This window comes from Coloeus monedula, assembly GCF_965178545.1.
Source record: "Coloeus monedula genome assembly, chromosome: 39".
Classification (NCBI taxonomy): domain Eukaryota; kingdom Metazoa; phylum Chordata; class Aves; order Passeriformes; family Corvidae; genus Coloeus; species Coloeus monedula.
In genome coordinates this window covers 1,201,696-1,225,060 of record NC_138819.1, presented here as the reverse complement: position 1 = coordinate 1,225,060, position 23,365 = coordinate 1,201,696, and the positions used below count along the sequence as shown (strand labels likewise).

Here is a 23,365-nt window from a genome sequence, read left to right as displayed (position 1 = left end):
CCCACAGAGGGCTGGAGACTCCCGAAAGAGGCACGGGGGATCTTCCAATCTCCTACATCGCGGGGGGACGCGGTTCCCACTGAGGAAACCCCCTAAATAACGCACCCCTGGGGTACAACACAATGGCGGCGCCCATCCGAAACAAATAGAGCCTTTGAGAGCAGCAAGATGGCGGCTGCCGGGGGTGCAGCAAAATGGCGACGCATGGGGGGGGGGGGGATCGCGAAAAGGACGGGGGTGTGAAGAATCCTCCAGGAGAAGAAAAGGGCGCGGTTCTCCTAACTGGCGTCCCGCTGAGCCACAACGGGAGTCAAAGACTCCAAAATGCGCCCTCCGGGGACCCCGTCCCGCCCCGTTCGCCCCGGGGCGTGTCCGCCCTCCCCCCCCGCCGCCTCGTGCCCTTTGATCCACCCGGCCCGGGCGCCTCGGCGGCGCCGGGTGCTGGGGGCGTGGCCATGGCGTGGTGGGCGTGGCCACGGCGGGGTATAAAAGCCGCCCCCGCGGCTCCGCCCCCTCCCACTCCCGTCACGAGCCGAGCGCGGAGGTACCGCAACCCCTGAGGGGCTTTGGGGGTCGCGGGGGGGGATTTTGGGCAGCACAAGGGGGGTTTGGGGTCCCTTTGAGAACATCGGGGTGTTCACGGAGTTGTTTGGATGTGTGGGGGTGCCCTGAGCCCTCTCCAAGGGGGGTTGTTCAAGGGGGGCTCTGTGAAGGCCTTGGGGGATCCGTGAGGCCTAAAAGATATTGGGGGGTCCTGGGGTCCCTCTGAGGGTTTTGGGGTCCCTGGGGGAGTCGTTCGATGCTCAAGAAAGGCTTGAACGCTGTCGGCCTCTAAGAACATTTTAGCGTGGCCAGAGGGGGGTCCTCATAAAGATATTTGGGGGGATCTTGGGGCGCGGCGAGCACTTGGGGCGTTCCTTAAAAATCCTGCGGCACCCAGCGCAAAGTTGGGGTGCAAAGTCCCTTTAAAGCTGCTTAGGAGCAGAAAATTGGGGGTAAAGTTCAATACCAACCCCCCCCCCCCCCCATTCAGCCAAAATTGGCCCAAAATGGAACCAAAATTGGCGAAAATTCACCGCAAATTGGTCAAAGTTGGCCCAGAATTGGCTTTAATTGACCCAAATTTGACCAAAATGGATGAAAATTGGTGAAAATTGACCCAAAATGGACCAAAATTGGTGAAAATTCACCCCACCTTGGTCAAAGTTGGCCCAGAATTGGCTCTACTTGACCCAAAGTTCACCAAATTTGACCAAAATGGACCAAAATTGGTGAAAATTGACCCAAAAATCAACCAAAATGGACCAAAATTGACCCAAAATGCCCCAAATCCCCCCACATTAGCCCAAAATTGCCCCAAATCGCCCAAAATTAACCCAAAATTACCCAAATCACCCAAAGTTGGCCCAAAATTGACCCCGAAATGACCCAAATTACCCCAAAATCACCCCAAAATGACCCACAACCCATCTTGGGCTGCCCTGAGGGGATCCCTGACCATTCTGGGCCCCCTTTTCCCTCAGATGGAGCCCGATTCTCCCCCCCGCGAGCTGGAGCTGTCGGCGCTCAAAATGAGCCCCAAAATGACCCAAAATTGACCCCAAAATTGACTCCAAAATCGACCCAAATCACCCAAAATCGCCCCAAAATGACCCACAACCCATCTTGGGCTGCCCTGAGGGGATCCCTGACCATTTTGGCTCCCCTTCCCCTCAGATGGAGCCCGATTCTCCCCCCTGCAAGCTGGAGCTGTCGGCGCTCAAAATGAGCCCCAAAATTGACCCGAATCACCCAAAATGACCCAAAATTGACCCAAATCTCCCCAAAATGACCCACAATCCATCTTGGGCTGCCCTGAGGGGATCCCTGACCATTTTGGGCCCCCTTTTCCCTCAGATGGAGCCCGATTCTCCCCCCGCGAGCTGGAGCTGTTGGCGCTCAAAATGAGCCCCAAAATGACCCAAAATTGACCCCAAAATTGACTCCAAAATCGACCCAAATTACCCAAAATCGCCCCAAAATGACCCACAACCCATCTTGGGCTGCCCTGAGGGGATCCCTGACCATTTTGGGCCCCCCTTTTCCCTCAGATGGAGCCCGATTCTCCCCCCCGCGAGCTGGAGCTGTTGGCGCTCAAAATGAGCCCCAAAATGACCCAAAATTGACCCCAAAATTGACTCCAAAATCGACCCAAATCACCCAAAATCGCCCCAAAATGACCCACAACCCATCTTGGGCTGCCCTGAGGGGATCCCTGACCATTTTGGCTCCCCTTCCCCTCAGATGGAGCCCGATTCTCCCCCCTGCAAGCTGGAGCTGTCGGCGCTCAAAATGAGCCCCAAAATTGACCCGAATCACCCAAAATGACCCAAAATTGACCCAAATCTCCCCAAAATGACCCACAATCCATCTTGGGCTGCCCTGAGGGGATCCCTGACCATTTTGGGCCCCCTTTCCCCTCAGATGGAGCCCGATTCTCCCCCCGCGAGCTGGAGCTGTTGGCGCTCAAAATGAGCCCCAAAATGACCCAAAATTGACCCCAAAATTGACTCCAAAATCGACCCAAATTACCCAAAATCGCCCCAAAATGACCCACAACCCATCTTGGGCTGCCCTGAGGGGATCCCTGACCATTTTGGGCCCCCCTTTTCCCTCAGATGGAGCCCGATTCTCCCCCCCGCGAGCTGGAGCTGTTGGCGCTCAAAATGAGCCCCAAAATTGACCCAAATCTCCCCAAAATGACCCACAACCCATCTTGGGCTGCCCTGAGGGGATCCCTGACCATTTTGGGCCCCCCTTTTCCCTCAGATGGAGCCCGATTCTCCCCCCCGCGAGCTGGAGCTGTTGGCGCTCAAAATGAGCCCCAAAATGACACCAAATCACCCCAAAATGACCCACAACCCATCTTGGGCTGCCCTGAGGGGATCCCTGACCATTTTGGGCCCCCCTTTTCCCTCAGATGGAGCCCGATTCTCCCCCCCGCGCGCTGGAGCTGTTGGCGCTCAAAATGAGCCCCAAAATTGACCCAAATCTCCCCAAAATGACCCACAACCCATCTTGGGCTGCCCTGAGGGGATCCCTGACCATTTTAGGCCCCCCTTTTCCCTCAGATGGAGCCCGATTCTCCCCCCCGCGAGCTGGAGCTGTCGGCGCTGGAGGCCGAGAAGGAGCCGATGGCAGCGGCAGCCGAGGCCGATTCGGGGCCCCGCCTTGAGCCGCCCCCTCCCCACCGCGACCCCGCCCCGGTCCCGCCCCCGGAGGAATCGCGGGCGGCGGCCGAGAAGAACGGGCTGGTGATGAAAATCCCCCCTGAGGAAGAGGAAGATGAGGAGGCGGCGGCGGCTTTGGGGGGTGCCGGAGCTTCGGGGAGCCCCAAATTCACGGGGCTGGGCAAGGAGGAGTTGCTGAGGGAAGCCGGGACCCCGCTCTGGGCCCGGGCTCGGCTGGTGCTGCTCGTGCTGTTTTGGGGGGGCTGGCTGGGGATGTTGGGGGCCGCTGCTGCCATCGTGGCCCAAGCCCCTCGCTGCCAGCCCCTGCCCACCAAATCCTGGTGGGAGCTCGGGGCGCTCTACAGGACCCCCCCTAAGGCTTTCGGGGGCGATCTGAAAGGTGAGGGGGTCTCTCGGGGTTTTTTGGGGGTTTCAGAGGGTCCCTGGGGGGGTTTAGAGGGTCCGTTGAGGGGTTTAAGGGGGTCTCGGGGTTGTTTGGGGGGTTTAGAGGGTCTCTTGAGGGTTTTTAGAGGGTCCCTTGGGGGGCTTAAGGGGTTTTAGGGGGGGTCCCTTGGGGGTTTAGGGGGTCTCTTGAGGTTGGTTGGGGGGTTTAAGGAGTCTCTTGAGGAGTTTTAGAGGGTCCCTGGGGGGTTTAAGGGGGTCTTAGGGTCCCTTGGGGGGTTTATGGGGGTCTTGGGGTTGTTTGGGGGGTTTAGGGAGTCTCTTGAGGGTTTTTAGAGGGTCCCTTGAGGGGCTTAAGGGGGTTTAGAGGGTCGCTTGAGGGTTTAGGGGGTCTCTTGGGGGATTTTAGAGGGTCCTTGGGGGATTTAAGGGGTTTTAGGGGGATCCCTGGGGCGTTTAGGGGGTCTTGGGGTTGTTTGGGGGGGTTTAAGGGGGTTTAGAGGGTCCCTGGGGGATTTTAGAGGGTCCCTGGGGGATTTTAGAGGGTCCTCTGGGGGGTTTAGGGGGTCTTGGTGTTGTTTGGGGGGTTTAGAGGGTCCCTGGGGAGCTTAAGGGGTTTCAGGGGGGTCTCGGGGGGGTTTCAGGGGGGTGCCTGGGGGGGTTTAGAGGGTCCATTGGGGGATTTAAGGGGGTCTCGGGGTTGTTTGGGGGGGTTAGAGGGTCCCTTGAGGGTTTAGGGAGTCTCCTGGGGGGTTTTAGAGGGTCCTTGGGGGGCTTAAGGGGTTGTTTGGGGGGTCCCTGGGGTGGTTTAGAGGATCCATTGAGGGGTGTAAGGGGGTCTCGGGGTTGTTTGGGGGGTTTAGAGGGTTTAAGGAGTCTCTTGGGGGGTTTTAGGGGGGTCCCTGGGGGATTTTAGAGGGTCCATTGAGGGATTTAAGGGGGTCTTGGGGTTGTTTGGGGGGTTTAGGGAGTCTCTTGAGGGTTTTTAGAGGGTCCCTTGAGGGGCTTAAGGGGTTTTAGGGGGGTCCCTTGGGGGTTTAGGGGGTCTCTTGGGGGGTTTTAGAGGGTCCTTGGGGGGTTTAAGGGGTTTTAGGGGGATCCCTGGGGCGTTTAGGGGGTCTTGGGGTTGTTTGGGGGGTTTAAGGGTCCCTTGGGGATTTAAGGAGGTCTCGGGGTTTTTGGGGGGTTTAGAGGGTCCCTTGGGGGGTTTAGGGGGTCCCTTGGGGGGGCTATGGGGGTCTCGGGGTTGTTTGGGGGGGTTTAAGGGGGTTTAGAGGGTCCCTGGGGGATTTTAGAGGGCCCTCTGGGGGGGTTTAGGGGGTCTTGGTGTTGTTTGGGGGGTTTAGAGGGTTTAAGGAGTCTCTTGGGGGGTTTTAGAGGGTCCTTGGGGGGCTTAAGGGGTTTTAGGGGGGTCCCTGGGGGAGGTTTAGAGGGTCCCTTGGGGGGTTTATGGGGGTCTTGGGGTTGTTTGGGGGGTTTAGAGGGTTTAGGGGGTCTCTTGAGGGGTTTTAGAGGGTCCTCTGGGGGGCTTACAGGGGTTTAGGGGGTCCCTGGGGGGTTTAAGGGGGTTTAGGGGTTCTTTGAGGGGTTTTAGGGGGGTCCCTTGGGGGGTTTAAGGGGGTCTCGGGGTTGTTTGAGGGGTTTAGAGGGTTTAGGGGGTCCCTTGAAGGGTTTTAGAGGTTCCCCTGGGGGGCTTACGGGGGTTTAGGGGGTCCCTGGGGGGTTTTGAGGAGATTTGGGGGGTCCCTTGGAGAAGTTTGGAGGATCCCCAGGAAGGCTGGGAGGGGGAAGGGGGAATTTGGGTGTTCCCTTGGGGGGTGGGGAGGACACAAGGGAGGGGGTCCTGCCTTGGGGACCCCCCCCTCCCCCAAAAAGGCCCCAGGGGGAGGGGACAAAGTGACTCAGCAATTGGGGGGGGGGGTGGTCCTGGAACCTTTGGGGGTCTCCCAAGTTTTTGGGGTGTTGGGAGTCTTCCCCTACTCCATTCAGGGCGGTTTTTTGGGGTTCTGGGAGGACTTTTTGGGACCCCCTGGCTCTGATTTTGGGCTCTCGGGGTGGGATTTTGGGGGATCCCTGGAGGATATCGGGGTTCCTGTGAGGATTTTGGGGTCACACCCCCCCCCCACCTTGTTCCCCCCCCCTTTTCTCAGGTGTGGAGAAACGTTTGGGGTACCTGAAGGAGAAGCTGCAGGTGGGGGGGCTGGTGCTGGGCCCCCTGTACCCCAAAAAACCGCAGGACTCCAAGATCCCCCCCCTGAAGGAGCTGGACCCAGCCCTGGGTACCTTCCAGGACTTCACCGCCCTCGTCCAGGCAGCCAAGGACAAAGGTGGCCAGGGGGGACCCCAAAATTGGGGGGGAGACCCCAAAATTGGGGCATCTGAAGTGAGGGGAGGGGGGATACATGGGAGAGGAACCCCAAAATTGAGGGGGAGACCCCAAAATTGGGGGGGGTCTGAAGTGAGGGGAAGGGGGGGATACAGGAGAGGAACCCCAAAACTGGGGGGTGACCCCAAAACTGGGGGGGTCCAAAGTGAGGGGAGGAAGGGGATACAGGAGAGGAACCCCAAAACTGGGGGGATCCTAAAACTGGGGGGGTCTGAAATTAGGGGAGAGAGGAACCCCCAAAATAGGGGGGGACCCCAAAACTTGGGGGTCCGAAGTGAGGGGAGTGGGGTACACACAGGAGATGAACCCCAAAATTGAGAGGGGGGGGGAACAGTGGCTGTGAGGAGCCCCCAAAATTGAGGAGGAGCCCCAAACTGTGAAGGGTCTGAAATGGGGGGGGATCACCCCAAAATAAAGGGGGGTAGAGGCTGTTAATGGGGTGGGGGGGGGGCCCAGATTTGGGGTTTTGGAGGCTGAAAACCCCCAAAATGGGGGGGGAGGGGGTAGGTTTATAGTGGGGGGGGGGGGGAATTTTGGGGTGCCCTGACTCCTCCCCCACCCCCCCCCAGGGTTAAAGGTGATCCTGGACCTGACCCCAAACCCTTCTGGGGACCCCGTTTGGGGGGAGGCAGCGAGCGACCCCGAGGTGCACCAGCAGGTCCAGGTGGGTCTGGGGGGGCTGGGGGGGGTGAGGTTGGGGGGCTGGGGGGGGTCTGTGACCCCCTGACCCCCCCCCCGTCCCTGTGCCGTGGCCCCTCAGGTTGCCCTGGGCCATTGGCTCAAGGAGGACATCGCCGGCATCTTCCTGGATGGAATCGAGGAGCTGGAGGTGAGGAGGGGGGGGGGGATGGAATTGGGGGGGGGGGGGGTCTTTGGGGGGGTTTTTGGGGGGCTCTGGGTGACCCCCCCCCCCTCCGTGTGTGCCCCCCAGCCCTCGTTGGTGGCCCAGTGGAGGAACCTGACGGAGCAGCAGCCGAGCCCCAGCGGCGTGGCCAGGTCTGACCCCCCCCCTCGTCCTCTCTGTGTCACCCCAGGGACCCCCCCCAAACTTCCTGACCCCCCCTCCAGTGACCCCCGAAATCCCTGACCCCCCCCGTGACACCCCAACATCCCTGATGCCTCCCGTGACCCCCCCCAAAATCCCTGGCTCCCCCCAGTGACCCCTCCCTGACCCCCCCAAACCCCTCCAGTGACACTCCCCAAATCCCTGACCCCCCTGTGACCCCCCCAACATCCCTGATCCCGCCCGTGACCCCCCCAAAATCCCTGACCCCCCAAAATCCCTGACCCCCAGTGACCCCTCTGTGACCCCCCCAAACCCCCTGACACCCCCAAACTCCCTAAACCCCCCCCCAGTGACACCCCCCAACATCCCTGACCCCCCCGTGACCCCCCAAAATCCCTGACCCCCAGTGACCCCTCCCTGACCCCCCCAAACCCCCTGACCCCCCTTCCAGTGACCCCCCCAAAATCCCTGACCCCGCCATGACCCCTCAAACTCCCTGACCCCCCCCGAACTCCCTGACCCCCCCCCCCAAAATCTTGTGACCCCTCCCCCCACCCCATCACAACACCCCCACCCCCAAAGGGGGGGTCACAGACTCTGCTTTGGGCTCTTTCCCCCCAGTTTTGGGGTTCCCCTGACTCCCCCCTCCCCATTTTTGGGGTGCTAGGGGGGTTCCTTTGACTCTCCCCATTTTCTGGGTCTCCCCTGACTCCCCCTCCCCATTTTTGGGGTCTCTCCTGACTTCCCCTCCCCATTTTTTGGGTACTGGGGGGGTTCCTTTGACTTTTCCCTCCCCATTTTTGGGGTTCCCCTGACTCTCCCCTCCTCATTTTCTGGGTCTCCCCTGATCCCCCCTCCCCCCCCCCCCATTTTTGGGGTCTCCCCTGACTCCCCCTCCCCATTTGCAGGGTGCTGGTGGAGGGGGGGCTCCCCTGAACCCCCTCCCCATTTTTGGGGTCTCCCCTGACTCCCCCTCCCCGTTTGCAGGGTGCTGGTGGAGGGAGGGCTCCCCTGACTCCCCCTCCCCATTTCTGGGGCTCCCTTGACTCCCCTCTCCCCATTTTTGGGGTCTCCCCTGACTCCCCCTCCCCAATTCTGGGGCTCCCCTGACTCCCCTGACTCCCCTCTCCCCATTTTTGGGGTCTCCCCTGACTCCCCCTCCCCATTTCCAGGGTGCTGGTGTGGGGGAGGGGGTTCCTCTAACTCCCCCCTCCCCATTCTTGGGGTCTCCCCTGACTCCCCTCTCCCCATTTTTGGGGTCTCCCCTGACTCCCCCTCCCCGTTTGCAGGGTGCTGGTGGAGGGAGGGCTCCCCTGACTCCCCCTCCCCAATTCTGGGGCTCTCCTGACTCCCCTCTCCCCATTTTTGGGGTCTCCCCTGACTCCCCTCTCCCCATTTTTGGGGTCTCCCCTGACTCCCCGTCCCCGTTTGCAGGGTGCTGGTGGGGGGCACCCGCCTGCAGGACCCCTGGCAGGTGCCCAGGGACCCCTGGGGGCCGCAGCTGCTCGTGGGGCCCTTCCTGAGGCCGCTGGAGCCCCAGGCCGAGGCCGAAGCCCCCGAGGGCGCCCTGAAGAACCTCCTGAACTTCCTCACCTCCAACTCCTCCTCCTCTTCCTCCTTGGGGCTGGGCTGGAGCGTGAGTTTGGCACCCCCAAATCCCCTCCTGGGACCCCCAAAATCCCTCCTGGGACCCCCAAAATCCCTCCTGGGACCCCCAACTCCCGTGCAGGAGCCCCAAATCCCCTCCTGGGACCCCCAAATCCCCTCCTGGGACCCCCAAATCCCCTTCTGGGACCCCCAAAACCCCTCCTGGAGCCCCAAAATCCCTCCTGGGACCCCAAAATCCCTCCTGGGACCCCCAAAACCCCTCCTGGGACCCCCAACTCCCCTGCAGGAGCCCCAAAATCCCCTCCTGGGACCCCCAAAACCCCTCCTGGACCCCCAAAATCCCTCCTGGGACCCCCAAAACCCCTCCTGGGACCCCCAACTCCCCTGCAGGAGCCCCAAAATCCCTCCTGGGACCCCCAAAATCCCTCCTGGGACCCCCAACTCCCCTGCAGGAGCCCCAAATCCCCTCCTGGGACCCCCAAATCCCCTCCTGGAGCCCCAAATCCCCTCCTGGGACCCCCAAAACCCCTCCTGGAGCCCCAAAACCCCTCCTGGGACCCCCAACTCCCCTGCAGGAGCCCCAAAATCCCTCCTGGGACCCCCAAAATCCCTCCTGGGACCCCCAACTCCCCTGCAGGAGTCCCAAATCCCCTCCTGGGACCCCCAAAATCCCTCCTGGGACCCCCAGCTCCCCTGCAGGAGCCCCAAATCCCCTCCTGGGACCCCCAAATCCCCTCCTGGAGCCCCAAAATCCCTCCTGGGACCCCTCAAATCCCCTCCTGGAGTCCCAAATCCCCTCTTGGGACCCCTCAAATCCCCTCCTGGGAGCCCCAAATCCCCTGCAGGAGCCCCAAAATCCCTCCTGGGAGCCCCAAAATCCCCTGCAGGAGCCCCAAACCCCCTCTTGGGACCCCCAACTCCCCTGCAGGAGCCCCAAAACCCCTCTTGGGAGCCCCGAATCCCTTCCTGGGACCACCAAAACCCCTCCTGGAGCCCCCTCAAAACCTCTCCTGGGACCCCCAAATCCCCTTCAGGAGCCCCAAAATCCCTTCCTGGGACCCCTCAAATTCCCTCCTGGGACCCCCAAAATCCCCTGCAGGAGCCCCAAAATCCCCTGTAGGAGCCCCAAAATCCCCTGTAGGAGCCCCTAACCTCCTCCTGGGACCCCCAAATCCCCTGCAGGAGCCCCAAAATCCCCTGCAGGAGCCCCAAAATCCCCTGTAGGAGCCCCTAACTTCCTCCTGGGAGCCCCAAATCCCCTGCAGGAGCCCCAAAATACCTCCTGGGACCCCCAAAATCCCCTGCAGGAGCCCCAAAATCCCCTGTAGGAGCCCCTAACCTCCTCCTGGGAGCCCCAAAATCCCTCCTGGGACTACCAAATCCCTTTTAGAAGCCCCAAATCCCCTTTAGAGGAGCCTGAAAACCCCTCTTGGGACCCCTCAAATCCCCATCAGGAGCCCTAAACTTCCTCCTGGGACTCCCAAATCCCCTTCAGCACCCCCAAACCCCCTCCTGGGACCCCCAAAACCCCTCTGCACCCCCAAATCCCCTTCAGGAGCCCCAAACTCCCTCCTGGAACCCCCAAATCCCCTGCAGGAGCCCCAAAATACCTTCTGGGAGCCCCAAAACCCCTTCTGGGACCCCCCAAAACCCCTTCAGCACCCCCCAAAACCCCTTCTGGGACCCCCCAAAACCCCTTCTGGGACCCCCCAAATCCCCTTCAGCACCCCCAAAACCCCTCCTGAGACCCCCCAAATCCCCTTCAGCACCCCCAAAACCCCTCCTGAGACCCCTCCAAATTCCCTTCAGCACCCCCAAAACCCCTCCTGTGACCCCCCAAAACCCCTCAGGACCCCCCAAATCCCCTTCAGCATCCCCAAACCCCCTCCTGAGACCCCCCCGAATTCCCTTCAGCACCCCCAAACCCCCTCCTGTGACCCCCCAAAACCCCTCTGCACCCCCCAAATCCCCTTCAGCATCCCCGAATCCCCTCCTGAGACCCCCCCAAATCCCCTCAGGACCCCCCAAATCCCCTTCAGCACCCCCAAACCCCCTCCTGAGACCCCCCAAAACCCCTCTACACCCCCCAAATCCCCTTCAGCACCCCCAAACCCCCTCCTGAGACCCCCCAAAACCCCTCTGCACCCCCCAAATCCCCTTCAGCACCCCCAAACCCCCTCCTGAGACCCCCCAAATCCCCTTCAGCACCCCCAAACCCCCTCCTGAGACCTCCCAAAACCCCTCTGCACCCCCCAAATCCCCTTCAGCACCCCCAAACCCCCTCCTGAGACCCCCCAAAACCCCTCTGCACCCCCAAATCCCCTTCAGCACCCCCAAAACCCCTCCTGAGACCCCCCAAAACCCCTCTGCACCCCCAAATCCCCTTCAGCACCCCCAAACCCCCTCCTGAGACCCCCCAAAACCCCTCTGCACCCCCCAAATCCCCTCAAGCTTCCACATCTCCTCCCTCTACACCCCCCAAACTCCCCAATCCCGACCCCTCCCTTCCCCCAAATCCCCCTTGAGGCTTCTCCCCATCCTTTTTGGGGGGTCCCCGTGGATTTTTGGGGGTGACCCGATGCCCGTGGTTGGCACAGGTGGGGTCCCCCTGGCAGGCGTGGGCGAGGGCCGAGCTGCGGCTGCAGCAGCTGCTGCTGCTCTGGGGGCTCCCCGGGACCCCCGTGCTGAGCTACGGGGACGAGGTGGGGCTGCAGCGGCCCCCCAAAAACCAGGAGGTACCGGGGGGGGGATTTGGGGGTGCCGGGGGGGGGTTTGGGGGGGCTGGGAGGGATTTTGGGGGGAATGGGGGGAGGAGAGGCTGGGATTCATTTATTGATGGGGGAGGGAACCCAGGGGGAGGGGTTGGGGGTTTTTGGGGGGTTTTGGGGGTGCCAGGGGGTTTTGGGGGTGCCATGGTGGGGGTTGGGGTGCCAAGGTGGTTTTGGGGGTGCTGGGGGGGGGGTTTGGGGGGGCTGGGAGGGATTTTGGGGGGAAGGGGGGGAGGAGGGGCTGGGATTCATTTATTGATGGGGGAGGGAATCCAGGGGGAGGGGTTGGGGGTTTTTGGGGGGTTTTGGGGGTGCCAGGGGGTTTTGGGGGTGCCATGGTGGGGGTTGGGGTGCCAAGGTGGTTTTGGGGGTGCTGGGGGGGGGGGTTTGGGGGGGCTGGGAGGGATTTTGGGGGGAAGGGGGGGAGGAGGGGCTGGGATTCATTTATTGATGGGGGAGGGAATCCAGGGGGAGGGGTTGGGGGGTTTTGGGGGGGGTTGGGGATGTTGGGGGAGGTTTGGGGGTGCCAAGGGGGGTTTGGGGGTGTTGGGAAGGGGTTTGGGGAGTGCTGGGGGGGTTTGGGGGTGCCGTGGGGGGTGAGGGGGTTTCGGGGGGGTTTGGGGGCGCCGGAGGGGGGGTTGGGGTGAGGTGTGACCCCGGTTTTGCCCCCCCAGCTGCCGGCGATGCCGGGGGCGGTTTGGGGGTGTCATGGGGGGTTTCGGGGGGGTTTGGGGGTGCCGGAGGGGGGGTTGGGGTGAGGTGTGACCCCGGTTTTGCCCCCCCAGCTGCCGGCCATGCCGTGGGAATCCATCGAGGGCCCGAGCGAAGGCGGGAACGGCTCCCAGGTGGGCGGGGCTTGGCGTGTAATTGACACGGAGGGGGCGTGGTTTGTGGAGGGGCGGGGCCTCCTGATGTGATTGACATCCTGGTGTGGGAAAGGGGCGGGGTCTCCATGACCTTTTATGGCGCGTCATGGGCGGGGCTTCCTCCGCCGCGCCTCTGAGTGGGCGGGGCTTTCTTAAAAGGGTAACGCGCACCGCTTGCGGCCCACACACCGCTCTTAAAAAGGCAACGCCACCTTAAAGGGCCAGCGCCTCATTCCCGCGGCGCCGCGTTTGGGGTGGGGGGTGAAGGGATGGGGTTGCCCCCCCCCACAGGGCCTTGCTGACCCCCGACCCCCTCCCCAATTCCAGCCGCCCGCCGAGCTGGAGCTGTGCAAGGCCCTGGCCTCGCTGCGGGCCCGGGAGCGCTCGCTGCTGCTGGGGGAAGCCGTGGCCGTCCCTGCCGGCCCCGCCATCGCCGTCCTGCGGCGCTGGGACCAGAGCCAGCGCTTCCTGCTGCTCCTGAACCCTCACGGGACGCCCGTGAAACCTTTCGCCGTCAAGAGGGACCCCACAGAGCCCATCCTGCCCCCCAAAGCCACCGTGCGCCTCAGCACCGACCCCTCGGAGCCCAGGGACCAGGAGGTGGCCTTGGACGAGGTGACCCTGGCAGCCTTCAAGGGGCTCCTGCTCAGCTTCCCCTACACCCCCTAAGGACCCCCAGCACCCCAAACCCGCATCCGCCCCCCCCCAGCACCCCAAAGCTGCACCGACTGCCCCCATCCGTGGCCTTACCCACACCCCACACCCATTTTGGGGGGGGTCCGACACTCCCCTCACTCATTTTCGGGGCTCCCCTCCCACTCCAAAGTTGATTTTTGGGGTGTTTCCCACACGCTCCGTATTGGGGGGGGGTCCCTCTTTGTCTCTGGGGGGGTTTTGGGGTCCCCCCCGCTCCCAGGGCTGAATAAAAGAAGTGCATTTGTGCCTCTGGCTCTGTTTTGGGGGGGCTGAGTGTCCCCCCCAGCATTTGGGGGGGGGGCTGGGAAGAATTTGGGTGCTCGGGGGGGGGGATAAGAGGAGAACACCCCAAAAAATGAGGAGGGGGGGAGGGGGGTCTGAATTCAGGGGGCTTCACCCCTGTGGGGTGCTCAGGGTCCCCATGGGGCTGGTCAGGGGTTCAACGGGACCCCCCAGAATTGGGGTTGGGACCCCTCATGGCGACCCCCAAAGTTGGGGGATGGGCGGGGTGGGGGTCAGGACCCCCCGAAGGGGGGAGGGGTTGGGGATCCCAGGGGGGTTTGGGGTCCCACGAGGAGCTTTTGGGGGGGGTCTCCGGGAGGGTTTTGGAGCCCGGGGGGGGTCTCAAAGGTGGCCACGCCCCCTTTGGTGAAGCCCCGCCCCTTTTGGGGAGGCCCCCGCCTCATTTCCGCCTCGGCGTTGCCTCGGTAACCGCCTCTTCCCGGAAGTGACGCGCCGGAAGCGGAAGCGGCGCCATGAAGCTGCTGACCCACAACCTGCTGAGCTCCCACGTGCCGGGGCTGCGGCCCGGGGGGGGCTTCCCCCTGCGCATCGAGGTGCGGCGGGGACGGGGGGGCCCCGCTTTCCCTCCCCTCCCCTCCTCCGGGGCAGAGCGCCCCTTCCTCACCCGTTATTCCCCGTCATCGGTGCCCCCTCATTAACCACCCCCCCCCCCCGACCGCCGTTGACTCCCCCGTTACCCCCGGTAACTCCTCCGTTAACCCCCCCGTCCCCCCCGTTAACCCGCCCCTCCCCGTTAAACCCCCGTTAACCCGTTCGCTCCCGCTAGTTCCCGCATTAACCCCTCCCCGGTAACCCTTCCCCCCCCCAGCCCCGTTAGCTCCTCCGTTTCCCTCTCGTTATCCCCATTCACTCTCCCGCTGACTGCACCAGTTACCCCCGTTAACGCCCCGTTAAAATCCCAGTTAACGGCCCCGTTAAACCCGCGTTAACCCCCACCCGTTACTCCCGTTAAAATCCCAATTTATCCCCCCGTTAAACCCCCGTTAACCCCCCCGTTACTCCCGTTAAAATCCCAATTAATCCCCCCGTTAAAACCCCAATTAGCGCCCCCGTTAAACCCCCGTTAACGCCCCCGTTACTCCCGTTAAAACCCCAATTAGCGCCCCCGTTAAACCCCCGTTAACCCCCCCGGTAACGCCCTCTTAAAACCCCAATTAACCCCCCCGTTACCCCCGTTAAAACCTCAATTAGCGCCCCCGTTAAACCCCCGTTAACGCCCCCGTTACTCCCGTTAAAACCCCAATTAACCCCCCCGTTAAAGCCCCCATTAATGCCCCCTACCGCTACCCCCATTAACTCCCCCCATTTAAATCCCCCCGGTCCCCCCCCCCCCCCCCCCAGGCCGCCGAGGTCCCGGGTCCGCTCGGAGCCCCCGTTACCCTCCTGTTACCCTCCCGTTACCCTCCCGTTACCCCCCCAGGCTGCCGAGGTCCGGGTCCGCCTGGTGCCCCCTTTAACCCCCCGTTACCCCCCCGTTACCCCCCCAGGCCGCCGAGGTCCGGGTCCGCCTGGTGCCCCCTTTAACCCCCGTTACCCCCCGTTAACCCCCGTTCCCCTCCCCTTTAACCCCCCTTAAACCCCCCCCGTTACCCCCCTTTAACCCCCCGTTACCCCCCCGTTAAGCCCCCCCAGGCCGCCGAGGTCCGGGTCCGGTCAGAGCCCCCTTTAACCCCCGTTACCCCCCGTTAACCCCCCCGTTGCCCCCCGGTTCCCCCCCTAAGGCCGCCGAGGTCCAGGTCCGGTCTGAGCCCTCGTTACCCCCCCGTTACCCCCCCGGTTCCCCCCAGGCCGCCGAGGTCCGGGTCCGGTCAGAGCCCCCCTTTAACCCCCCGTTACCCCCCTTTAATCCCCCTTAAACCCCCCCGTTATCCCCCTTTAACCCCCCCGTTCCCCCCCCGGTTCCCCCCCCAGGCCGCCGAGGTCCGGGTCCGCCCGCTGCCCCCGTTACCCCCCTTTAAACCCCGTTAACCCCCCCCAGGCCGCCGAGGTCCGGTCTGAGCCCCCTTTAACCCCCCCGTTACCCCCCCGGTTCCCCCCAGGCCGCCGAGGTCCGGGTCCGGTCAGAGCCCCCCTTTAACCCCTCCGTTACCCCCCGTTACCCCCCGTTAACCCCCCCGGTTCCCCCCCCAGGCCGCCGAGGTCCGGGTCCGCCCGGTGCCTCCTTTAACTCCCGTTACCCCCCGTTACCCCCCCGTTCCCCCCTAAGGCCGCCGAGGTCCAGGTCCGGTCTGAGCCCCCTTTAACCCCCGTTACCCCCCGTTAACCCCCCCGTTACCCCCCCCGGTTCCCCCAGGCCGCGAGGTCCGGGTCCGGTCTGAGCCCCCTTTAACCCCCGTTACCCCCCGTTAACCCCCCCGTTACCCCCCCGGTTCCCCCCAGGCCGCCGAGCTCCGGGTCCGGTCTGAGCCCCCTTTAACCCCCCGTTACCCCCCGTTACCCCCCCGTTACCCCCCCGGTTCCCCCCAGGCCGCCGAGCTCCGGGTCCGGTCTGAGCCCCCTTTAACCTCCCGTTACCCCCCGTTACCCCCCGTTAACCCCCCCGGTTCCCCCCCCAGGCCGCCGAGGTCCAGGTCCGGTCTGAGCCCCCTTTAACCCCCCCGTTACCCCCCGTTACCCCCCGTTACCCCCCGTTACCCCCCCGGTTCCCCCCAGGCCGCCGAGCTCCGGGTCCGGTCTGAGCCCCCTTTAACCCCCCGTTACCCCCCGTTACCCCCCGTTAACCCCCCCGGTTCCCCCCAGGCCGCCGAGGTCCGGGTCCGGTCAGAGCCCCCCTTTAACCCCCCGTTACCCCCCGTTACCCCCCGTTAACCCCCCCGGTTCCCCCCCCAGGCCGCCGAGGTCCAGGTCCGGTCTGAGCCCCCTTTAACCCCCCCGTTACCCCCCGTTACCCCCCGTTACCCCCCCGTTACCCCCCCGTTCCCCCCCCGGTTCCCCCCCTAAGGCCGCGGAGGTCCAGATCCGGTCAGAGCCCCCTTTAACCCCCCCGTTATCCCCCGTTAACCCCCGTTACCCCTCCGTTACCCCCCGTTAACCCCCCCGGTTCCCCCCAGGCCGCCGAGGTCCGGGTCCGCCCGGTGCCGTTCAACGCCGCCTTCGTGTCGCGCTTGGTGCCGCGGCTGCGCTGGGCCGCGCTGCGGGAGGCGGCCGAGAGCGTGAGCGGGGATTTGGGGGGATTTTGGGGGATTTTGGGGGATTTTGGGGGGATTTTGGGGATTTTGGGGGGCTCGGGGGGGGCTTTGGGGCACGGGGAGGGAGGGGGGAGCCGATTTTGGGGGGCTCTGCGTGGGAATTTGGGGGCTCTCGGGGGAAGGGGGGGCGGGGTCTGGGATCTGGGGGGGTTTTGGGGAGGTTTTTGGGGAGGGGGGGTTTGGGGTGGGTTCAGGGGTTGGGGGAGGGGGGCTCCGGAATCTCAATTTGGGGGGGGTCGTGGGAGATTTGGGGGGGGGGGGGGTTTAGGGCTCCCTGATTTTGGGGGGGGGTTTAGGGCTCCCTAATTTTGGGGGGGGGGGGGTTTAGGGCTCCCTAATTGTGGGGGGGGTGGGGGGGTTTAGAGTTCCCTAATTGTGGGGGTGGGGGGGGTTTAGAGCTCCCTGATTTTGGGGGAGGGGGGGTTTAGGGCTCCCTAATTTTGGGGGTGGGGGGTTTAGAGTTCCCTAATTTTGGGGGTGGGGGGGGTTTAGAGTTCCCTAATTTTGGGGGTGGGGGGGGTTTAGAGTTCCCTAATTTTGGGGGTGGGGGGGGTTTAGAGCTCCCTAATTTTGGGGGTGGGGGGTTTAGAGTTCCCTAATTTTGGGGGTGGGGGGGGTTTAGAGTTCCCTAATTTTGGGGGTGGGGGGGGTTTAGAGTTCCCTAATTTTGGGGGTGGGGGGGGTTTAGGGCTCCCTAATTTTGGGGTGGGGGGGTTTAGAGCTCCCTAATTTTGGGGGGGGGGGGGGGTTTAGAGCTCCCTAATTTTGGGGGCGGGGGGGGTTTAGGGCTCCCTAATTTTGGGGTGGGGGGGTTTAGAGCTCCCTAATTTTGGGGGTGGGGGGGGTTTAGAGTTCCCTAATTTTGGGGGTGGGGGGGGTTTAGGGCTCCCTAATTTTGGGGTGGGGGGGTTTAGGGCTCCCTAATTTTGGGGGGGGGGGGTTTAGGGCTCCCTAATTTTGGGGTGGGGGGGGTTAGGGCTCCCTAATTTTGGGGGGGTGGGGGGGTTTAGAGCTCCCTAATTTTGGGGGGGTGGGGGGTTTAGGGCTCCCTAATTTTGGGGGGGGGGGTTTAGAGCTCCCTAATTTTGGGGGTGGGGGGGGTTTAGGGCTCCCTAATTTTGGGGTGGGGGGTTTGAGCTCCCTAATTTTGGGGGGGGGGGGGTTTAGGGCTCCCTAATTTTGGGGTGGGGGGGGTTTAGAGCTCCCTAATTTTGGGGGGGGGGTTTAGGGCTCCCTAATTTTGGGGGGGTGGGGGGGTTTAGGGCTCCCTAATTTTGGGGTGGGGGGTTGAGCTCCCTAATTTTGGGGGGGGGGGGGTTTAGAGCTCCCTAATTTTGGGGTGGGGGGGGTTTAGAGCTCCCTAATTTTGGGGTGGGGGGGGTTTAGGGCTCCCTAATTTTGGGGGGGGGGGGGTTTAGGGCTCCCTAATTTTGGGGGGGGGGGGGGGTTTAGGGCTCCCTAATTTTGGGTGGGGGGGTTTGAGCTCCCTAATTTTGGGGGTGGGGGGGGTTTAGAGCTCCCTAATTTTGGGGTGGGGGGGGGGGGTTTAGGGCTCCCTAATTTTGGGGTGGGGGGGGGTTTAGAGCTCCCTAATTTTGGGGGTGGGGGTCTCCTGGAACTCTGAGATTTTTGGGGACTCCCACTTGGGGGGGGTGTCCCAGTTCAGGAAGGTTCCCAAGTGGGGGGGGGGGGGGGGGCATTTCTGGGGCTCTCCCTTCCTTTGGGGGGGGGATCCCCCAACTCCCCCCCCCCTTCCTCTTTCCTAACCCCCCCCCCCTCCCCCAAAAGTTGGGGCACCCCTCGGAGCTGCCCCCCGAGCCCGTCCCCGACTACGAGGGCGACGAGGAATTCCTGCGCCGCCTTCACCACGTCCTGCTCGAGGTCAGCGGGGTGGGGAGGGGTCCCCAACCCCCCCCCCCAAAAAATTCGGGGAACCCCCCCTGACCCCCCCGTTTCCCCTCCCCCGAGCAGGTGGAGGTGCTGGAGGGGGCCCTGCAGTGCCCGGACTCGGGGCGCCGCTTCCCCATCTCCAAGGGGGTCCCCAATATGCTCCTGACCGAGGATGAGGCCTGAAAAAGGGGTCGGGATCCCCCCCTTGGACCCCCAAAATGTCACGGCTGAGCTTCTTCTCCAATAAAGGATGGTTGGCGCTGCGGGAAAAGCCCAAAAAGTCGCGGTTTTGCCTCAAAAATGGGGCCCGGATTTCACGCGGATTTCCCCCTCGTCAGCCTCGTGTTTAAAGCGGGGGGCGTGGCCTGAGCGGGGTGGTTTGCATGTGGGCGTGGTCAGAGCGATGGCTCCGCCTCTATGCAAATTGGGCACGGCGCTTGTTTGCATTTCAGGCGGGAATTGCCTCTGATTTGCATAATGGGCGGGGTTAAGCCGCTGTCACTCATCCGTTGGGATTCCCCCCTTTTTTCCTCCCAAATTCCCCTTTTTTTCCCCAAATTCCCTTTTTTTCCTCTCAAATTCCCCTTTTTTTCCCAAAATTCCCTTTTTTTCCTCTCAAATTCCCCTTTTTTTCCCCAAATTCCCCTTTCCCCCCCAAATTTCCTCTTTTTTCCTCCCAAATTTCCCTTTTTTCCCCAAATTCCCTTTTTTTCCTCTCAAATTCCCCTTTTTTTCTCCAAATTCCCTTCTTTTCCTCTCAAATTCCCCTTTTTTCCCCCAAATTCCCCTTTTTCCTCCCAAATTCCCCTTTTTTTCCCAAAATTCCCTTTTTTTCTCTCAAATTCCCCTTTTTTTCCCCAAATTCCCCTTTTCCCCCCCAAATTTCCTCTTTTTTCCTCCCAAATTTCCCTTTTTTTCCCCAAATTCCAGTTTTTTTCCCCAAATTCCCTTTTTTCCTCCCAAATTTCCCTTTTTTCTCCAAATTCCCTTCTTTTCCTCTCAAATTCCCCTTTTTTCCCCCAAATTCCCATTTTTCCTCTCAAATTCCCCTTTTTTTCCCAAAATTCCCTTTTTTTCCTCTCAAATTCCCCTTTTTTCCCCCAAATTCCCCTTTTTCCCCCCAAATTTCCTCTTTTTTCCTCCCCAAATTCCCTTTTTTTCCTCCCAAATTCCCCTTTTTTCCTCCCAAATTCCCCTTTTTTTCCCCAAATTCCCCTTTTTTCCTCCCAAATTTCCCCTCCCCCCCAAACTCCTCCGTTTTGCCCCAAATCTCCTGCTTTCTCCTCTAAATTTAACCATTATTTCCTCCCCAAATCCCCCTTTTTTTGCCTCAAAATCCTCCAGTTTCACCTCAGAATCCTCCTCCTTTGTTCCACCTCCCCCTTTTGTTCCCCCAAATCCCATTTTTACCCCCAAATTCCACCTCCTTGCTGCACCAATTCCCTTTTTTCCCCCGTATTTCCCAAAAACCCCAATTTTCCCAAAACTCCGGCATTCCCCGCCGTTTTCCCCACGTTTCTCTTCCCGCTGCGTTGCCCTCGTTGCATTTTGAATTCCTCCTCCCCTAAATTTAATAAAAAATCCCCTTTTTTGCCCCTATTTTGGGCCGGAATCGCTCCGTTTTGGTCTCTTTGAGGCTCCTCTCGGGACAATCCGCCGGGATGGAGGCAAAGGGGGGAGGATGAGGAGCACGGGAGGGATTTTTGGGGGGGGGATGGGGGGAACCTGGAGGACCTGGAGATGCTGTCCGGGAATTCGGGAGGCTCCGGGAAGAACCTGGAGGTGTTTCCGGGGCTTCCAGGACCTCCTGGAGCCTTTTCCAGGTGTCCCAGCGCACCTGGAAGGACCTTGGAGCACCTGGAAGGACCTTGGAGGACCTTGGAGGACCTGAGAGGACCTTGGAGGACCTTGGAGGACCCGGCTCCTCTCTATGATCCCAGAGCGCCCCCTCGCGTCCGCCGCTCCGCCCGCTCACCTCGGTTCCCCGGAATTGGCGTCACACGGGGCGCCGCCGGAAGTGACGTCAGTGCGTAGCGGCAGCGGCCTGAGGCGGGAGCGGCGGTTGGAGCGGCCCGAGGGGACGGTGAGGGGGGGGAGGGGATAGAGGGGACAAGGAGGGGACCGGGAGGGGACAAGGAGGGGACAGAGGGGACCGGGAGGGGACCGGGAGGGGACAGAGAGGATTGGGAGGGGCGAGGAGGGCCGGGAGGCGGGGAACGGGTGGGGTGAGAAGGGCCCGAGGGGCGGGACGGGGCGGGAGGGGCTCTGAGGGGCGGGGGAGGCTCTGAGGGGCGGGAGGGCCCGGGGTGTCCCCTCAGTGTCCCGCCCGTGTGTCCCCTGAGCTGTCCGTCTGTCCCCTGGGCTGTCCGTGTGTCCTGGGCTGTCCGTGTGTCCCCTGAGCTGTCCGTCTGTCCCCTGGGCTGTCCGTGTGTCCTGGGCTGTCCGTGTGTCCCCCCTGAGCTGTCGGTCTGTCCTGGGCTGTCCGTCTGTCCCCCCTGAGCTGTCCGTGTGTCCTGGGCTGTCCGTGTGTCCCCCCTGAGCTGTCCGTGTGTCCCCCCTGAGCTGTCCGTCTGTCCCTGAGCTGTCCGTCTGTCCCCGAGCTGTCCGTCTGTCCCCCCTGAGCTGTCCGTCTGTCCCTGAGCTGTCCGTCTGTCCCTGAGCTGTCCGTCTGTCCCCGTGTGTCCCCGCAGGCGCCATGTCCTCGACGTCACAGAAGCACCGGGACTTCGTGGCGGAGCCGATGGGGGAGAAGCCGGTGGGGACCTTGGCCGGGATCGGGGACGTGCTGGGCAGGAAGCTGGAGGAGAAAGGCTTTGACAAGGTGGGGCCACCCCGGGGCCACCCCGGGGCCACCCTGGGCGGTGTCAGTGACCCCTGGTGATGTCCCCACCCCCGGTGCCCGGGAGCTGTTGGGGACACGGGGCCGGGATTGGGGACACGGGGCTGGGGTTGGGGACACGGGGCTGGGGTTGGGGACACAGGGCTGGGGTTGGGGACACAGGGCTGGGGTGCGACCGGAGCCTTTTGTGGTGACTCAGGGTGGGTGCCAGCACCTTTAGGGGTGTCCCCACCCCCCTGGTGACCCCGCTGTCCCCTTGCTGTCCCCTCCCCTGGAGCTCCATGGGCACCGGCAGCTGTTGGGGACACAGGGCCAGGGTTGGGGACACGGGGCTGGGGTTGGGGACACAGGGCTGGGGTGCGACCGGAGCCTTTTAGGGTGACTCGGGGTGGGTGCCAGCACCTTTAGGGGTGTCCCCACCCCCCTGGTGACCCCGCTGTCCCCTGGGTGTCCCCCTTCCCTGGAGCTCTGTGAGCACCGGGAGCTGTTGGGGACACGGGGCCGGGGTTGGGGACACGGGGCTGGGGTTGGGGACACGGGGCTGGGGTTGGGGACACAGGGCTGGGGTTGGGGACACGGGGCTGGGGTGTGACCGGAGCCTTCTAGGGTGACTCAGGGTGGGTGCCAGCACCTTTTGGGGTGTCCCCACCCCCCTGGTGACCCCGCTGTCCCCTGAGTGTCCCCTTCCCTGGAGCTCCATGGGCACCAGGAGCTGTTGGGGACACGGGGCCGGGGTTGGGGACACGGGGCTGGGGTTGGGGACACGGGGCCGGGGTTGGGGACACGGGGCTGGGGTTGGGGACACAGGGCTGGGGTGCGACCGGAGCCTTTTAGGGTGACTCAGGGTGGGTGCCAGCACCTTTTGGGGTGTCCCCACCCCCCTGGTGACCCCGCTGTCCCCTGGGTGTCCCCTTCCCTGGAGCTCTGTGAGCACCGGGAGCTGTTGGGGACACAGGGCCGGGATTGGGGACACAGGGCTGGGGTTGGGGACACAGGGCTGGGGTGTGACCGGGCCCTTTTGTGGTGACTCAGGGTGGGTGCCAGCACCTTTTGGGGTGTCCCCACCCCCCTGGTGACCCCGCTGTCCCCTGGCTGTGCCCCCCAAGGCGTACGTGGTGCTGGGGCAGTTCCTGGTGCTGCGCAAGGACGAGGAGCTGTTCCGGGAGTGGCTCAAGGAGACGTGCGGGGCCAACGCCAAACAGAGCCGCGACTGCTCGGGCTGCCTGCGCGAGTGGTGCGACGCCTTCCTCTGAGCCCCCCGAGCCCGGGCACCCCCAAACCTCCCCCTCTGCCCCCTCCCTGCACCCCAAAATCCGCCCCATCCCCAAACCCCATCCCTGCACCCCGAAACGCCCAAACTCCCGGCGAGCTCCACTCCTCGCAAGGGCTGGGTGCTCCCCAAAACCAGCTCTGGGCACCTCCCAAATCCTACAGGGACCCCAAAACCATCACTGGGGACCCCCCCAATTTCCCAAAATCCCTCCCTTTGCACCCCAGACTGCCCCAAACACCCGGCGGGTTCCAGCTGCCGGACGCACCGGGGGGCAGCGGGACCCCCGCAGAGGGGCTGGGGGCTCCCCAAAAACACCTCTGGGGACCCCAAAAAACACCTCTGGGGACCCCCAACACCCCCCAGGGACCCCCAAAAAACACCTCTGGGACTCCAAAAAACACCTCTGGGGACTCCCAACACCCCCCAGGGACCCCAAAAACACCTCTGGGGACCCCCAACCCCCCCAAGGACCCCCCAAAAACACCTCTGGGGCCCCTCAACCCCCCCAGGGACCCCCCAAAAACACCTCCGGGGACCCCCAACCCCAAAACCCTCCGGTGCACCCCCTCCCCACCCACCCCCCACCCCCGCGTGACCCCCAAAACGGTGCTGCCACCCCTCCCCCATCCTCCCAAAACAACCTGGGCGGCGCTGGAGGGGTCCCCACCTCCCCCCACCCCAGGGTGGGATTTTGGGGTGCCGCCCTCGCAGGGAGGTTTTTGTTCGTTTGGGGTGCCCCCCCCCGCGCCATTAGTGTTACTTTGGGGTGCCCCCACCCCCCGCTGGGGGTCTGCGTTACTTTGGGGGTGCCCCCTCCCCCCCCCCAAGTTGGTTTCTAAACTGATTTTCTAAACAATAAAGGTTTTGCTGTGCTGCATCCCGGGATTTTTGAGGGCGCCTGGGGGGAGAATTTGGGGGTTCCGGGGAAGAT

General features: G+C 63.0%; 3 protein-coding genes across 3 annotated transcripts; all 3 read left to right on the top strand.

The window, feature by feature from the left end:
• Positions 1–528: 528 nt before the first annotated feature.
• Positions 529–13,186, top strand: SLC3A2 (solute carrier family 3 member 2). Its single transcript, XM_082300306.1, has 10 exons — positions 529–544; positions 3,111–3,609; positions 5,762–5,938; positions 6,567–6,661; positions 6,758–6,826; positions 6,929–6,993; positions 8,438–8,639; positions 11,209–11,346; positions 12,165–12,224; positions 12,573–13,186. The coding sequence occupies exons 2-10, from the start codon at positions 3,111–3,113 to the stop codon at positions 12,912–12,914; spliced, it is 1,647 nt and encodes a 548-aa protein (XP_082156432.1). The 5' UTR covers positions 529–544; the 3' UTR covers positions 12,915–13,186.
• A 476-nt stretch (positions 13,187–13,662) lies between these two features.
• Positions 13,663–19,938, top strand: TRMT112 (tRNA methyltransferase activator subunit 11-2). Its single transcript, XM_082300405.1, has 4 exons — positions 13,663–13,777; positions 16,295–16,396; positions 18,221–18,313; positions 18,404–19,938. The coding sequence occupies exons 1-4, from the start codon at positions 13,697–13,699 to the stop codon at positions 18,503–18,505; spliced, it is 378 nt and encodes a 125-aa protein (XP_082156531.1). The 5' UTR covers positions 13,663–13,696; the 3' UTR covers positions 18,506–19,938.
• A 392-nt stretch (positions 19,939–20,330) lies between these two features.
• On the top strand, positions 20,331–22,547 carry BANF1 (barrier to autointegration nuclear assembly factor 1). Its single transcript, XM_082300227.1, has 3 exons — positions 20,331–20,405; positions 21,013–21,143; positions 22,268–22,547. Exons 2-3 carry the CDS (start codon positions 21,018–21,020, stop codon positions 22,412–22,414), a joined length of 273 nt encoding a protein of 90 aa, XP_082156353.1. The 5' UTR covers positions 20,331–20,405; positions 21,013–21,017; the 3' UTR covers positions 22,415–22,547.
• The last annotated feature ends 818 nt before the right edge of the window (positions 22,548–23,365 follow it).

Coding starts and splice junctions, on each gene's coding strand:
- TRMT112 (XM_082300405.1), top strand. CDS start 13,697: ATGAAGCTGCTGACCCACAACCTGCTGAGCTCCCACGTGCCGGGGCTG. Junction 13,778..16,294: donor GCTTCCCCCTGCGCATCGAG/GTGCGGCGGGGA, acceptor GGTTCCCCCCAG/GCCGCCGAGGTCCGGGTCCG. Junction 16,397..18,220: donor TGCGGGAGGCGGCCGAGAGC/GTGAGCGGGGAT, acceptor CTCCCCCAAAAG/TTGGGGCACCCCTCGGAGCT.
- BANF1 (XM_082300227.1), top strand. CDS start 21,018: ATGTCCTCGACGTCACAGAAGCACCGGGACTTCGTGGCGGAGCCGATG. Junction 21,144..22,267: donor AGGAGAAAGGCTTTGACAAG/GTGGGGCCACCC, acceptor GTGCCCCCCAAG/GCGTACGTGGTGCTGGGGCA.
- SLC3A2 (XM_082300306.1), top strand. CDS start 3,111: ATGGAGCCCGATTCTCCCCCCCGCGAGCTGGAGCTGTCGGCGCTGGAG. Junction 6,662..6,757: donor AGGTGCACCAGCAGGTCCAG/GTGGGTCTGGGG, acceptor GTGGCCCCTCAG/GTTGCCCTGGGCCATTGGCT. Junction 12,225..12,572: donor AAGGCGGGAACGGCTCCCAG/GTGGGCGGGGCT, acceptor CCCCAATTCCAG/CCGCCCGCCGAGCTGGAGCT.